The following is a 15,585-nucleotide window of genomic DNA, read 5'->3' on the forward strand; positions in this document are numbered from 1 at the left end:
CGGACGTTATTTTAAATAATCCTGGAAACTCCTCCCTGATATTAACTGAAATTAGGCTTCGTATCAAACACTGACTACACGGTTTACTTTATAGAGAGGGTGGTGGATAAGTGGAACAGCCTCCCAGCAGAAGTGGTAGAGGGTAATACAGCGAGGGTAAACACGCATGGGATAGACATACGGCTCCTGAATCTAATATGAGACCAACGACTGATTAAGGTTTGAGTCTTTACAGCAGGAGAAACGGGGGCCGCCGGGGGCCATTCTGCCGCCAGGTTCGGGGTTTCTGTGTAAATAATTGTATTTATAAATTATTGATGATTATTATTATGGATTAGCGTTAATTTCACTCATTTTGAGGTCCTGGATTATCAAGTTCTTTGGCTTTTGCTTCAATAATTTGCTATTTTCAGTTATTTTCAGTTATTTCGGATTTATTCTGGAATATGTTTGTGGTTGTTTTTTTTCTTGTCAGATATTCCGTATTTTAAGGAAAGGTCGGACTCTTCATCTTCATCTCTTTAACCATCAGTTCTGCCCCATTAACCCGGAAAGAGACGTGTCGGGGGAGGGGGGGTTATAAATTGATTGTTGAAATTAGGGGTTAATAACCACTGAGAAGAACTAAATGCCATAAAAGATAACATAATATAAGAAAATTCCCAGAAAAAAGGGTAAAATTAAGAAAACAAAAATCTTTTTCTTTCTTTCTTTTTTTTATTTTTTAGGGTTTCATGTTCGTTTTGGGAAACGGAAAAAGAGCGTTTTAGGCGGATTTAAAATATCTGTAGATTTTCACAAAAAGCTTTTTTTTTACCTCTAAATTTCTAAACGTGGAATTTCTATATTTTCGGAAATGTCTCAACGTTTCAGTTTCTGTTCTCGCCGTGTTTTTTCTTCTTTCCGTGAGGCGCTTGCTCGAGAGAAAACAAGGATTTGATGTTCTGCCGATCTTTCTCTGCCTCCTCGTCTTCGTCGTACCTCTCCTCCTCATCGTCGTCGTCTTCATCTTCACTGTGGTGGGGGGTGGAATGCTGGGAGACCGAGGGGGACGGGGGGACCGATGAAGGCCGCGGGAAGCGGAAGCCATCGGTCTGCAGAAAGAAAGTTAAGGGTTAATGCCGCGGGGTCACCTCTCACACTGCCAACCCTGAGCCTCCATCTACAGAGACTCTCTCACCACAGAACCCTAGAACCTGCGGGCAGATCGGCCCCCGGCGGCCCATCTAGTCGCCTGTTTCAAACCTTAATCAGTCGTCGGTCTCGTCTTAGATTCAGGAGCCATATGTCTATACCACTTCTGCAGGGAGGCTGTTCCACGTATCTATCAGCCTCCCAGTAGCAACCAATTCAATACAAGTTTTTAGCAACTCCGTACTGACAAAATCTGTCCCCCTCCAGCCTCTCATGTCCCTCCTGTGTCGCGTCTCTGACGGGTCCCCCTCCTCACCCCCCATTTCACGTTTCCCTGTTGTACAGCGGTATGGATTATGTTGATGTCATAAATAAATCTCATTTCCATGACAATCACTTTTTCCTCAGCACCCCCCCCCCTTGAGAACATGCGCGGGGCTGACAGCGAGGCTCTGACCTCATCGCGAGGATTTCACTACATCTTATAGGCTTATTGATCCTGAGATCTAATGAAGTGTAGAAAGTTATTTACGGCGGCGGCTCCTAAAATATTGAATAAAATTCCTTTTTCGCTTGAAAGTTTTACTGCAAAAAAACTGTTTTTTATTCCGTTGCCCAAAAACCTGCAGAATGCGGCCCTTTAAATCCAGACTTTGTATCAAAAAAAAAAAAAAAGACTCTTACCTTTGGCGGGGCGCTGGGCTCCATTTGGAAGCGGTCAGGGAAGCTCCTGCAGAGGGCAAGGTGTCGCGCATGCATATAAAACTGATAGACGGGAAATAACGGGGAAATCGGTTATGAGGAACTCACATATTCTAAATAACTGACATTTCACTTACAGGAAAACTCTGAAATAAGTTAAAAAAGTACAAAAAAAAATCAGAAAAGTTTGTTGGGAATTATATGAGGTCCGATTTCTTGTGTTTCATTTTTTTGTGTTTCTTATTTATTAAAAAAGGTGCGGAAAACCGGCTCGGGTATTAAAGGGCCGGAAACGCCTTTATTTATTATATATTATACTATTATATATATTATATATTATATATATAATATATATTTTATATATATTATACTATTATTATATATTATACTATTATATATATATATACTATGTTTCTGATTGGACCACTCCATTCGTTGCTATGGGAATAAGACCATTTTTCATTGTAAATAAATCAAGCAGCTCGCTACAGGACCGCTCCCCACCATCACCAGCGTGGCCCGGGGACCACGGGAGTGTTTGTGCCGAGGGCCCCCGGGTGTAAGTCAGCCTCTTACTCGGCCCAGGTAGCGCCAGTCCAGTAAGTCGGAGAGCCGCTCGGTCCGGTTCCGCTGGATGATCCGCTGGCGACGGGATTGTTGGCAGAAAGCGTAGAGTAACTGCGTCAGCTGGTTACACGACTCGTCCGGGGAGCGGAAGCGCCTGTCCACGATGTATATTCCTAACGGCACGGAGACCAAGCGGTTACCCCGTACCCCCAAATACACAGTCTGTGCGGCATATATGCATGGGACATACAGGAGATATACACGGGATATACATGGGATATACACGGGACATACATGGGATATACACAGGATACACACAGGAAACACGGGATATACATGGGACATACATGGGATATACACAGGATACACACAGGAAACACGGAATATACATGGGATATACATGGGATATACACAGGATACACACAGGAAACACGGGATATACATGGGACATACAGGGATATACACAGGATACACACAGGAAACACGGGATATACACAAGATATACATGGGACATACATAGGATATACAGGGGATATACACAGGACATACATGGGATACACACGAGACATACATGGGATATACACGGGATATACACAGGAAACACGGGATATACATGGGATATACACGGGATATACACAGGAAACACGGGATATACATGGGACATACATGGGATATACACGGGATATAGACAGGACAGACGTGCCACATGGCAGGACACACCACCTTCTTACCGTACGCAGCAGGGTCGGCTACGTGTTCCTGCATGAAGCACCCGAACCCGGACAGGTTGGTCGTGACGCTCGGGATCCCCATCACGGTGCATTCGGCTGGAATAAGACACGCCGCATCGTTATACCGGGGGCAGTAAAGGCCATTACCCCCTCCGACAGGTCAGTGCATGGCAGATACCCTCCGGAGATCGCCCCCCCCGGGACAGGCAGCAGAGAAATTCCTGCCCCAACGTAACAGCAGAGCGCAAGCAGCCCAGAAAAATCGACTCCGGCCCCCAGGGCGGCTTGACAAAAGTACCACTAAAGGGAGTGTGAGTGAGGGCAGAGTGTGAGGTGGGCTCCCTGGACAGCTGCCCTCTTTACCCCCCAACAGAAAATCAACCAAATCCCCAACCTGGGGCAAAACAGAATTACGGGATTTTCTTGAAATTGCTTGGAATTGTGGTGTTTGAGTTAATGTGCGGCTTTAATACCGAGCCCAGGGGCCCCCACCGCTCACTGCTGCCCCCCACGATCAGGGGGCCCTAATCTGCCACCCAGCGGGGTCTCACGTAGGTAGCAGCGTCCCAGCACTTGAATGAATCACTAATTCCCCGAGCCGGCCGCGCGAGATAAATTCTAACCCAGCGGCAATCAATCCCGCGCTTCACGCTCTATTTTTAAATCTGATTTTTTCCTCCCCCGTAACGCATTAGAATCGATTTCACTAAACAATTTCCGGAGATTATTTCCAAGAAACCTGTCATTAATGCGACAACTTGACAAATAACGAGGTCTTTAACCTCAAAAACTTTGCGTATAAAAGGCGTGAGGCTGATTAACCTCTCCGTGTGTGTGACATGTTTTCTATGAGTATCACACGTGTGACATGCAGAGGTAACACGCGTGACGTCCTCCTCCGCGGCCTCTAATTCCACATCAGAAACATCAGAAGGCCCCCTAAATAAAAGCTCGCTGAACTACAACTCCCATGACTCCCTGCAGCCCCATCCGGAGGGGCTCCTGCTTTACGGCTGCACCCGCCGCGCACGCCCTATGTGAAGCCCCCATAACCTGCCCTTTAATCCCCGGGGGTAGGAGTATTCCCGGCATCCCATTAATTAACAGCGAAGTCTCCCCCGAGGGGGCCGCTTGATGATTACGGGGGGATTATTAATTCGCCCGAGCAGTTTTTCCGCGTAATAAATGGCTTCGCGGTTTCCTCGCTTTAAATGACGTCTAATTCTGGATTTACGACCCGTTCAGCCGATCAATAAGACGAGCGATGGCGTCGCGGTCAGGCGGAGACGCTCTGCTGCCGATCCTTCACGGTTTTGCTGATTCAATCTTTTTATTCCTGCGGAGGGTTAATGGGGGGGACGTACCCGGCGTGTACCCCCAGGGCTCGTAGTAAGACGGGAAAACCCCCAGGTGACAGCCGCGCACGAACTCCTCGTAATCCAGCGGCAGCAGCGGACTGGTGGACGTCAGGAACTCGGGGTGAACGACCACCTGCGGTCACAGAGAGTCATCAGTGTACCCGGTGCTATACGCAAGTATACTGACCCGTACTCACCGGTACTCACCCCTATACACCTGTACTCACCCCTATACACCTGTACTCAAACCTACACACCGGTACTCACCCCTATACACCTGTACTCACCCCTATACACCTGTACTCCCCCTATCCACCCCTACCCACCTGTACTCACCCCTATACACCAGTACTCACCCCTATCCACCTGTACTCACCCATACCCACCTGTACTCAACCTTACCCACCTGTACTTAAACCTACACACCAGTACTCAACCCCACTCAGCCGTACCCAGCAATACCTCACCATTACATTGCAGGGTATTTATTCTCGTATATGTAGTGTAAGCCCCTCTAATTTTCAGGTGTAATTCCTCCCCAATTATCATGGTCCCACCAACACTTTGGGTTTACGCCTGATAGGGATTGTGGTTTTTATCTGAGACCAACCTTTACTCTGTCTGAGCGGCTGTTGAAAAGTCCGATCCGTCTGATGGTGTTCAGAATCGGGTCCGCTGAGTCGTCCACCATGTTGTGAGTGGTCACCGGCGGCAGGGACTGGCGCTGCCAAAAACCAAGAGAGGGCCATCAGAATGTAGATCATGAGTCCGAGTACCCGATACAATATAGAAGAACCTCGGCCCCCCTGTCGCCTGGACATTCCGACACCGGAATCAGAGCGTATGGACGCGCAGAGATTTCCTTGGCGAGATACTCTGTTACCTGCGTGGCGAGATACTCTGTTACCTGCGTGGCGAGATACTCTGTTACCTGCGTGGCGAGATACTCTGTCACCTGCATGGCGAGATACTCTGTTACCTGCGTGGCGAGTTACTCTGTTACCTGCGTGGAGAATATCGCCCTTTTCATGACCGTCAAGTCATCTCGGTCCAGAATTTTGTTCAGATCCGGAATTTCGCCCCTAAATAAACACATAAGGAGTTAACTTGCCGCCGTTTTCCGGGGGAGACGTTTTATTCCTGTGAAGTTGGGGAAGGAACAGCGAACACCCACTTTAGCAAAGCCTCGTAAAGCTTCTTCCCGAACTTCTCCTTCACGGAATGAGCCGTGTCCCTAAAGCAACGAGCAAAGAGAAACGCGTGAGCCGGGAGTTGGTGTCACCGGGGGGGGGGGGTTGTTTGTGGTGTAAATCGCGTCGGGGCACTGGCTCCTCACCACAGCTGCTTCCTGACCGCTTGGCCTCTCAGCGTCTCCACGTTAAAATTATCCGTCTTTGTCGGCATGATGAAAAACACTACGACGGTGACGTCGCTCCGGTGAACCTGCCAATCAAACAGAGAAACCGACTGATTCATATCAATGATTCACCCAATAATTATTAATATTATAATATTTATTAATAATATCAATGCCATAAAATACTAAAGGTTATGGTCGCAGAATTTGCAGAATTATTTATTTCGGCCCCGATAATATTCTTCTTACTGAATCGGTTTCAGGCTGAGAAAACTAAAAAAAAAATGAATTACTTTATTTAAGTGATCTGTTACCGTGACAACAGGCTCTTTTTTGGGGGCCCTTGGGATTTGGTTGAAACAACCTGATAATAGAAACACTGAAAGCTTAACCCTTCGGGACCAGGAAGAGATACAATAATGATTGATTAATAAGCAAATTATTTATAACGATCGCTTTGGAGTAAGCGGCTTCCATTCTAAATCCTGATGGTGAAAAGGAGGAGGAGGAATCCCTCGCTGGGGCTCGCGGACCGGTGAGGCTGACACGCGTCAATCAGCGCACGCGTAGTTAATCTGGACGTTGGGTGATTATCAGCGATGGGGAACGTGATGGAGGTTAATGAAAGCTTTCACGGGTCGGTAGTTGTGAGGCCACGAAGCCCGTTTCTCAGTTTTAGGGCAAATAAATGAGTTTAATCTACAGACGGATAAATCACGTGACGGACCCCGCGCCGCCGGGTGTTATCGCTTTACTGATCCCGCTTAGAACAGCCTAGTAACAGGTTAATGATAAATACACTCGGAACCTTGTTACCCCGTTGTACTGCGCTGCAGAATATGATAGCGCTACGTGAATCAATAGACAGTACCCGGAGCAGGAAGTTGAGCCGGGAGAGCGTCTCGAGGAAAATGTCGGCCCCTTTATTGGAGTATTCGTACCTCCCAGCGATGAAGAAAAACAGCGTCTTCTCCAGGTTAAAATCCAGGTGTCTGGAAGGATTATTTGGGGGAAAAAATTCATTTCTGGATTACGGAACTGGAATTAGAACGTTCCGTGTCGGAGAAAATGTAACAACTTTAACAATAAATCACTTAAAAGGCTAAACTCGACAAATATTCCCCAAGATTTAGGGGTATGAAAAAAATGACACATAAAAATAAATTGAGGTATTTTCATATATTTGGCCTACATTTTACTCAATGGCTGCCACGGTATTTTTATCACAATACAATACCAATAATATAATTCATTACAATAATAATACCACTAATATATAACCCAGTAATATAATACTACTGATAATAGAATAAATCTTATAATATAATTCATTAATATAATAATACCGATAATATAATAATACTAATAATATAATTAATATAATAATACAGATAATATAATAATACTAATAATATAATTAATATAATAATACCGATAATATAATAATACTAATAATATAATTCATTAATAATACCGATAAAATAACACTAATATAAATAATTCATTACTATAATACCAATAATATAATACATTAATATAATACCAATAATAAATTCATTAATATAATACCAATAATATAATAATACCAAATATAATAATACCAATAATACAATTCATTAATATAATAATACCGATAATATAATAATACTAATAATATCATTAATATAATAATACAGATAATATAATAATACTAATAATATAATCAATATAATAATACCGATAATATAATAATACTAATAATATAATTCATTAATAATACCGATAATATAACACTAATATAAATAATTAATAACAAATAATATAATAATACTAATAATATAATTCATTAATACCGATAATCTAATACTAAAATAATCCATTAATTTAATAATACCAATAATATAATCAATATAATAATACCGATAATATAATAATACTAATAATATAATTCATTACTATAATACCAATAATATAATACATTAATATAATACCAATAATAAATTCATTAATATAATACCAATAATATAATAATACCAATAATACAATTCATTAATATAATAATACCGATAATATAATACTAATAATATAATTCATTAATATAATAACAATAATATAATAATACCAATAATATAATTCATTAATATAATAATACAGATAATATAATACTAATAATATAATTCATTAATATAATAATACCAACAATATAAATCAGTGCTATAATAATACCAGTAAAATAATATAATCCATTTACTCTTCTTCCGTGGGCAGCCATCATTTTCTGTTCCTACAGACTGCGGCGTTCTGCCCCAAAGTATAATTTCATGAAATCACGGCCATACGGTATTATTCCAATATATTATCGTAAAAGTTCCTAAGTAAAATACCCGTAGAAATGTCCGCGGACAAATTCCTGGATCCGGGATTTATACATCGCGTGCAGGTTCTGGAACTCGTGGACGGCTGAGAATTTTTTGATATTGAGGCCATTTGGAGTAATAACATCTAAAAATATTAATAATTAGAAAAAATATCCACAAAACATGAAGTTTCAAGCACAGGAAAAAGGTACACGAGATGCCTCTGATACTAGTGAATATCAGCCCTGGAGTGGCGCATGCACAGAGGGTAGGGTTAGCGTGGCGCACGCACAGGGGTTAGGGTGGCGCATGCACAGGGGTTAGGGTTATCATGGCGCATGCACAGGGGTTGCTAGCGGGATGTCCTCACCGGGCTTCCGTTTCAGCATGTGCTCCGCCTCGATGCCGGTGATCTGGGACACGGTGGTGAATACGTGGGCGCAGTGGACAGACGCTCGCTCCATGCAGTAACGATGGTAAATCTGCCTCTCCCCGGCCTCTCGATCGAGATCAAACTGCGGGAAATCCCACAAAAAATAACGTATAGAAACAAATGCATTAAAAAAACAACTAATTTCCCAAACCGCAACAAACAAGGGGGCCAGATGCCCCACCCACTGCGCCGCTGTCTCTGTGATGTCAGAGATATGATGTATCAGAGCAGATACATTCATGTATTTAGTGTATTGTTTAGAGTGTAAGCTCCTCTGGCCACGGCTGGTAAGGCACCTGAAATATATTTTGTGAATAAACTCATAATGTTGGATTTTTTTTTAGGTGTTTTAGGGATCTTTGTCTGCGTGTCAATTACCCCTGTAGAGGGTGCTCCTTGGTCTCCTGGTGACGGCCCGTTTGGGGCAGAATGTTCGACGAGCCCAGCTGGTATTTAGAGGCTCGTGGACGCTTCGTACAGACATTTACTATTAGTTCTGACAAATGTTAACGTGTTCTGGGAGATCAGATGTCCTAATGAGGCTTCCTCTGCTACGGAAAGGTCACCTCTGCCCAAAGGCCATGCAGTTAGGAGCGTTCGTGGCTCCAGCCTCGTGGCCTGACGCGGACAGACAGCAGTTCGCGGTTGTTTCCAGATGCCACGTCTGCCATCCGGAAGGTCAGACACGTGACTCGCCTAAAATCAGACAAATGAGGCTTCCTGCCTCCCGCGCCGCACGACGTGTAACCTTTACAGACATGCAGCTGACAAAGAGCGCAAACCTGCACCAAGCGAGGGCCGGGGGCGGACAACTTGCAGGAGACATCACCAGTGAATACGGGGCTGGTGGTCGGTGTCCTGCAGCCTCATTACGGCCTCTAAACCCAGAGAGCAGTCTGCAGGGCAACTGGACAGAGCGGGGTTAATCCTCCCAGTCCTGCCCTCGGCTGCATTATTATCAGCTTTTTATGGCCAAGAGGCAGTTAAGTCCTGCGTCAGCCCATCCCCCCCCTCCACAGTGCCTTGTGCTACCTCTTCCCCTGCAGAGCCCCAAGCTGACTCCTTGCCCACAGAGCCCTTAGCAGACTCCTCCCCTGCAGAGCCACGAGCAGACTCCTCCCCCGTGGAACATTTGCTGCCAGCCCCTTAAACTCTGGCCCTCTATCCACATACACTGTCCCCAAAACTGCGCTAACATCTGCAGTTTCACCTGCAAATCTGGAGCAATCTGTAGGATTGGTTGCCATGGCAATTGCTTACATTTTGCACCGCTATGTGCACTTTGCAGATAATCCCATTGGTTATGATTTGGCGTGGTACATGTGGTATCTGTTACCTGGTCCAGCCGGTTGTAGAAGTCCACGCTTGCAGCACAGAGGTATCTCCCCAGCAGCGTGGCATGGGTGGTAAATATCGTGGCCACGGGGAGCTTCCTGTACCGAGACAGAATTAACCCCGCACCTGCTTGCCACTCATGGAAGTGCGCCAGGATGTTTGGCTTATCCTGGAATTGGTCCGCGAGCTAAAAAATACAAAAATTTTAATCTTCACAATTCCTCCGCATCACAGTTGGGGAGGGAGTATGTATGACTGCATGAATGAGAGTGTATGTGTAAGTGCATGTATGAGCACGGATATCCATGTGTACGCCGCAGGGACGTACCTAGAGTATTTGGCACCCGGGGCGGATCCTGTATGTGGCACTCCCCCCCCACAAAAAAATAATGTTGGCAAGAATAGATATTTCACTAATTTTTAACATTAGTGAACTGGAAAAAATAGAAATCTTAAAAAATACTGGTAAATTACATTTACTAAACAGATATGGCCCAGCGTAACTCCCATTACTATACACTAAGCCAGACAGTGACGTGGTAGGCATCTGCCCCTAAAACAGCCTGCCCGTGTCACCACTATCCCTGAAGCAGTCTGCCTGTGCCACCTCTGCCCCTGAAGCAGTCTGTCTGTGCCAAGTCTGCCACTGAAACAGCCTATCTGTGCCAAGTCTGCCACTGAAACAGCCTGCCCGTGTCACCACTATCCCTGAAGCAGTCTGTCTGTGCCACCTCTGCCCCTGAAGCAGTCTGTCTGTGCCAAGTCTGCCCCTGAAACAGCCTATCTGTGCCAACTTTGCCCCTGAAACAGCCTGCCTGTGCCACTTCTGCCCCTAATCAGCCTGCCTGTGCCAATTCTGCCCCCCCTAATCAGCCTTCCTATGCCAATTCTGCCCCTAATCAGCATTCCTATGCCAATTCTGCCCCCTAATCAGCCTATCTGTGCCACCTCTGGCCCCCAATGAGCCTGCCTGTGCCACTTACTAACTTTCATTCGTTCACCCACTCACTAAAATTCATTCACCCACTCACCATTCACTCTCCCTCACCCCATTACCTCTCTTGAAGATTTCACTAGTCCGTGGGCCGGCCGAGCATCACTGGCGGGCCGTGCAGATGCCTACGCGGTCCAACTCCCGCCAGACGCGAGCCCGCAGCCTACTGCTGTGGCGCACGCGCACTCTATGAGGAAAGTCTTTCCCCGCCCAGGTTCCTGCCCGCCCCCTCTGCGCGGGAAAAGAGTTTCCTCACACAGTGCGCGGGCGCCACAGCAGAAAGGTGCGGACCCGCGTAAGGCGGCCGTCGGGCCACCGGGCACCCCCCCCGATGAGTGACATCCGGTGCGGACCGCCCCCCCTCGGCCCCCTTTAGGTACGCTACTGTGTAAGCGTGTGTTAGCATGAATATGTGTGTGTGAATGAGCAGGGATATGTGAGTGAATGAGCAGGGATATGTGTGTGTGAGTGTGTGTATGAGCATGGATCTGTATGTGTAAGTGTGTGGATGAGCATGAATGTGTATGTGTTAGAATGAATCTCAATGTGTGAGTGTGTGTTAGCATGTATGTGTATGGGTAAGCGTGTGTATGAGCAGTGTGTGTAAGCGTGTGTATGAGCAGGGATGTGTAAGAATGTGTATGTGTGTTAGCGTGAGAGTATACGTTTGTTGAAGTGTGTGTGTGAATAAATGTCTGTCACTACATTTTTGAGTTATGGAGAGGGGGATGATGGGGCCACTTGGCTTTACTTGCCCCCATACCCCCCGCCCAGGGCCAGAAGATCCAAACCTACCTCTGCTTAACCCTTCAGGGCAGGAGATGATACCCCATAACATTGTCCCAAAAGTCAGAAGACTCCCTCCCAGCAGTGACCGAGGGAAATGAAGACAGAAAATGGCGGTTTGGCTTCTTTTACAAGGTGCTTTATTACTATTGTTTATTATTTATATGTTGCCATCATATTCTGCGGCGCTGTACAAAGGGTCCTGTAGGACTTTCTACCCATTTTGTTTGTATGTGAAGTTGGTAAAAGAGACAGGAGTCATTAATTGAGTCATTAATTGACCTTGCAATACACCCGACACACAACTATTACCCCATCGTAGGCGACACCCCAAAAAACTCACCTCTTTTAGGAACCAGGCGGTCAGTGACCCAAAAATCAAAGCGTCGTTGGCTTCCCGGTCGTGGAACGGAATCCCGATGTTACTCGCCTCCCAGAACTCCCCTTTCCAGCGATCCAGGTTCCACGCAGAAGAACCGATGTCAAAAAGGATCACGTAGGGATTCCCTTCGATCAGCCACCGTCCAAAATACACCTGCGGGGGCCAAAATAATCAGACGCCGGAGCCGATGGGAAACTGAAATAACCGGAAATCTAGAATCCCCCCCCAAAAACACACTTAAACTGCCCTAAACTGCTAAATGCTGAAAGCGTGCGGAATACATGCGTGATACGGAACATACATCGCAGCGGCCTGTATGTAACGCGTGAAGCGCTTTGCCAATGACTTCTAAACATAGAGAGGAAAGCAGATTAAAGAGGTTAATGGGATGTTTTAATCCTTCACCCAGCAGAGAGGTCTCGACCCTCTCGCGCTAATTCATTGTGGCCCCTAAAATCAGGGCTGAGAGCTGTTAAGACGTCGACCAATCCCGTAGAGGGAGATCTCTTACCTGAGACCCTTTGGCTCGTAACAAATCCAAAGCTTTGGCGACAGATGGGATTGGAGGGTCGCAGATCTCCACCTGGGTCCGGACGTTCTGCTCGTAGTAAGGACCAATCATGAAGTAATTTTCACCCCATTCGTCCGCCGTGATCTTGGCTTTCGTCTGGATGACGGTGTAGATCCCTCCGACTGCAAATAAACACCGGATTCTCCATACAGAAAGGTTTACAAGGGAGTACGGGCGGCTGAGGGGTGGGGCAGCCTCCCAGCAGAGGAGGTAGAGGTTAATCTGCTCCTTTCATTTTCATTCATGTAACCTTCCTGCAGCTGCTGCTTTTTGTTTGATAATCAAAGTGATTTTTTTCCGAAATTGTATGGTTTTAAGATAAGGGAACTTAGCAGAGCAGTTGGTTTCCTGGGGAGGAATAACCCTGCGGATCCTGAGAGCAGGAATTTAAGTTGGCTGCTCTCACGGCCGAAGCGTTTTACCTCCCGGTCTCGGTGATGCTCGTTACCCGCTTTCTGTAGAACAGACAGATTCTGTGACGCCGTGACAGCAACAATCGCAGATCGCTGGCCCTTCCGGGTTCCTCAATTCTTAGGCTTTTATTTATAGAAATTAGGTTTTTATTAAATATTTTTAGGAAGCGAATGCGGCCGGGTCCATCTCATCAAATATTATTATTATTGATTCATATATCGCCATCATACTCCGCAGCGCTGTACAATGTGTTATTATTATTATTTATATATCGCCGTCATACTCTGCAGCGCTGTACAATGTGTTATTATTATTATTTATATATCGCCGTCATACTCCGCAGCGCTGTACAATGTGTGTTATTATTATTTATATATCGCCGTCATACTCCGCAGCGCTGTACAATGTGTGTTATTATTATTTATATATCACCGTCATACTCCGCAGCGCTGTACAATGTGTGTTATTATTTATATATCGCCGTCATACTCCACAGCGCTGTACAATGTGTTATTATTATTTATATATCACCGTCATACTCCGCAGCGCTGTACAATGTGTGTTATTATTTATATATCGCCGTCATACTCCACAGCGCTGTACAATGTGTTATTATTATTTATATATCGCCGTCATACTCCGCAGCGCTGTACAATGTGTGTTATTATTATTTATATATCGCCGTCATACTCCGCAGCGCTGTACAATGTGTTATTATTATTTATATATCGCCGTCATACTCCGCAGCGCTGTACAATGTGTGTTATTATTATATATATATCGCCGTCATACTCCGCAGCGCTGTACAATGTGTGTTATTATTATTATTTATATATCGCCATCATACTCCACAACGATGTACAATGTGTGTTATTATTATTATTTATATATCGCCATCATACTCCACAACGATGTACAATGTGTGTTATTATTATTTATATATCGCCATCATACTCTGTAGCGCTGTACAATTTGTGTTATTAATGATTTATATAGCGCCAAAGTAGGTAAATAGGACATGTCGTGTAACATAATAATTTGACTTACAGAAACTGCAGGTAAGGAGGTTTCCGCTCAAAGAGCTTAAAATTGTAATTTGGGGTAATTCTGTTTGGGGCAGGATGCTCTCTAAAAACCCCTGCGGGTGGGGGGGCGGTCCAGCGCTCTTATCTCACACGGAACGTAGAAAGCTCCCTGTGGAGCGAGAGCGACCCCTAGTGGGAAAAACACTGGCTGCAGAACATCACAGAGTTACTGTAACGACTCATGGAATGATACAGAGGCTTCATTAATACTCCCGGGGGTACCCTAAACCGGCATATAATTGATCAGCATCAAGAACCCAGGACCCCCTGGCAGATCGGCCCCCGTTGGCCCGTTTCTCCTGCTGTAAAGACTGAAACCTTAATCAGTTGTTGGTCTCGTCTTAGATTCAGGAGCCGTATGTCTATCCCATGCATGTTTAAATCCCCTCACTGTATTACCCTCTACCACCTCTGCTGGGAGGCTGTTCCACTTATCTACCACCCTCTCAGTAAATACCTGATAATCAGAACCACCAACAGGGTTTTGGGTCTCATTAGCATTAAATCGGAACCAATTTTCGGTAGAAATCACATTATTTTGGATCCCGTGCTCTCTGACTCCATTCTGCAGGACCGTGGCTTCCAATTAACCAGCGAGGTCCCGGCCAGGACTCTCGTCCGGTCACAGGGGCTTTTTAACTAAACGCAAAGCAAGGTCAGCTACTGGCTCCAGAGACGCGGTCAACGGCCCCGATGCCCCGCAGTCCATGCAATCTCAGAGGCTCTCTCTTACAGCACTCTCTCCCATGCGTGTTTAACACCCTCACTGTATTAGGCTCTACCACTCCTGCTGGGAGGCTGTTCCACTTATCCATCACCCTCTCAATGTAAGGGTTACCAACCTTTATTTGTGACTTCCCACGAGACCTCAAATAAAAGCAAATCCTCCACAGGAAGCTCTTCCTCGTCCCACTGAGGGAGGCCATTCAGCGAGTTGACGGAGAGGGAGCGGCTCAGGGGCATTTCTGCGGCAGTCTCTTGTAACGTGCGCTCAGCGTGGCCCCGAGCGGAGCATTCAGCCTGTGGCCCTTGTGTGAGATTCTGTCTGCGAGCTCCAGCTTCAGCCAAGATACTTTTTCTGGATGATCCGGATTATCCGAGGCTTCAGCCGGATAAACCCCTCGTGGACGCGTTAAGTGGACTGATTGGGACCGAGGCTGACGGTCGGCGAGATCCAGAGCTGGACGGCTGCCCAGGAGAGAAACCTTGAAACTGACCGGACCCGGGAGCAACGTCTCCATCCGGGACAATCATTAGCCAGAGTCTGTCCTACTTACAAAGAACAAAACCAGTGCAGTCACCATGGAAACCAAACCCCCCCCCCCATTATTGTTTTTCATTCCCGGAAAGCCGATCGGAAAACTTCTAGAACCTGTAGGCAGATCGGCCCCATCCAGCCC

At 45.8% G+C, this 15,585-nt stretch overlaps 1 protein-coding gene across 1 annotated transcript; it reads right to left on the bottom strand.

Moving 5' to 3' along the window:
* Window positions 1–697: 697 nt before the first annotated feature.
* GYS2 (glycogen synthase 2) lies at window positions 698–15,362 on the bottom strand. The gene is made up of 16 exons (XM_053464703.1): window positions 15,028–15,362; window positions 12,627–12,808; window positions 12,077–12,268; window positions 9,955–10,140; window positions 8,556–8,700; window positions 8,213–8,330; window positions 6,721–6,841; window positions 5,829–5,935; window positions 5,667–5,726; window positions 5,496–5,574; window positions 5,103–5,216; window positions 4,499–4,625; window positions 3,135–3,230; window positions 2,413–2,576; window positions 1,819–1,899; window positions 698–1,094 (listed from the first exon to the last, which is right to left on the bottom strand). The coding sequence occupies exons 1-16, from the start codon at window positions 15,146–15,148 to the stop codon at window positions 870–872; spliced, it is 2,118 nt and encodes a 705-aa protein (XP_053320678.1). The 5' UTR covers window positions 15,149–15,362; the 3' UTR covers window positions 698–869.
* Window positions 15,363–15,585: the final 223 nt, after the last annotated feature.

The sequence above is a fragment of the Spea bombifrons genome, chromosome 4, assembly GCF_027358695.1.
Source record: "Spea bombifrons isolate aSpeBom1 chromosome 4, aSpeBom1.2.pri, whole genome shotgun sequence".
Lineage (NCBI taxonomy): Eukaryota > Metazoa > Chordata > Amphibia > Anura > Pelobatidae > Spea > Spea bombifrons.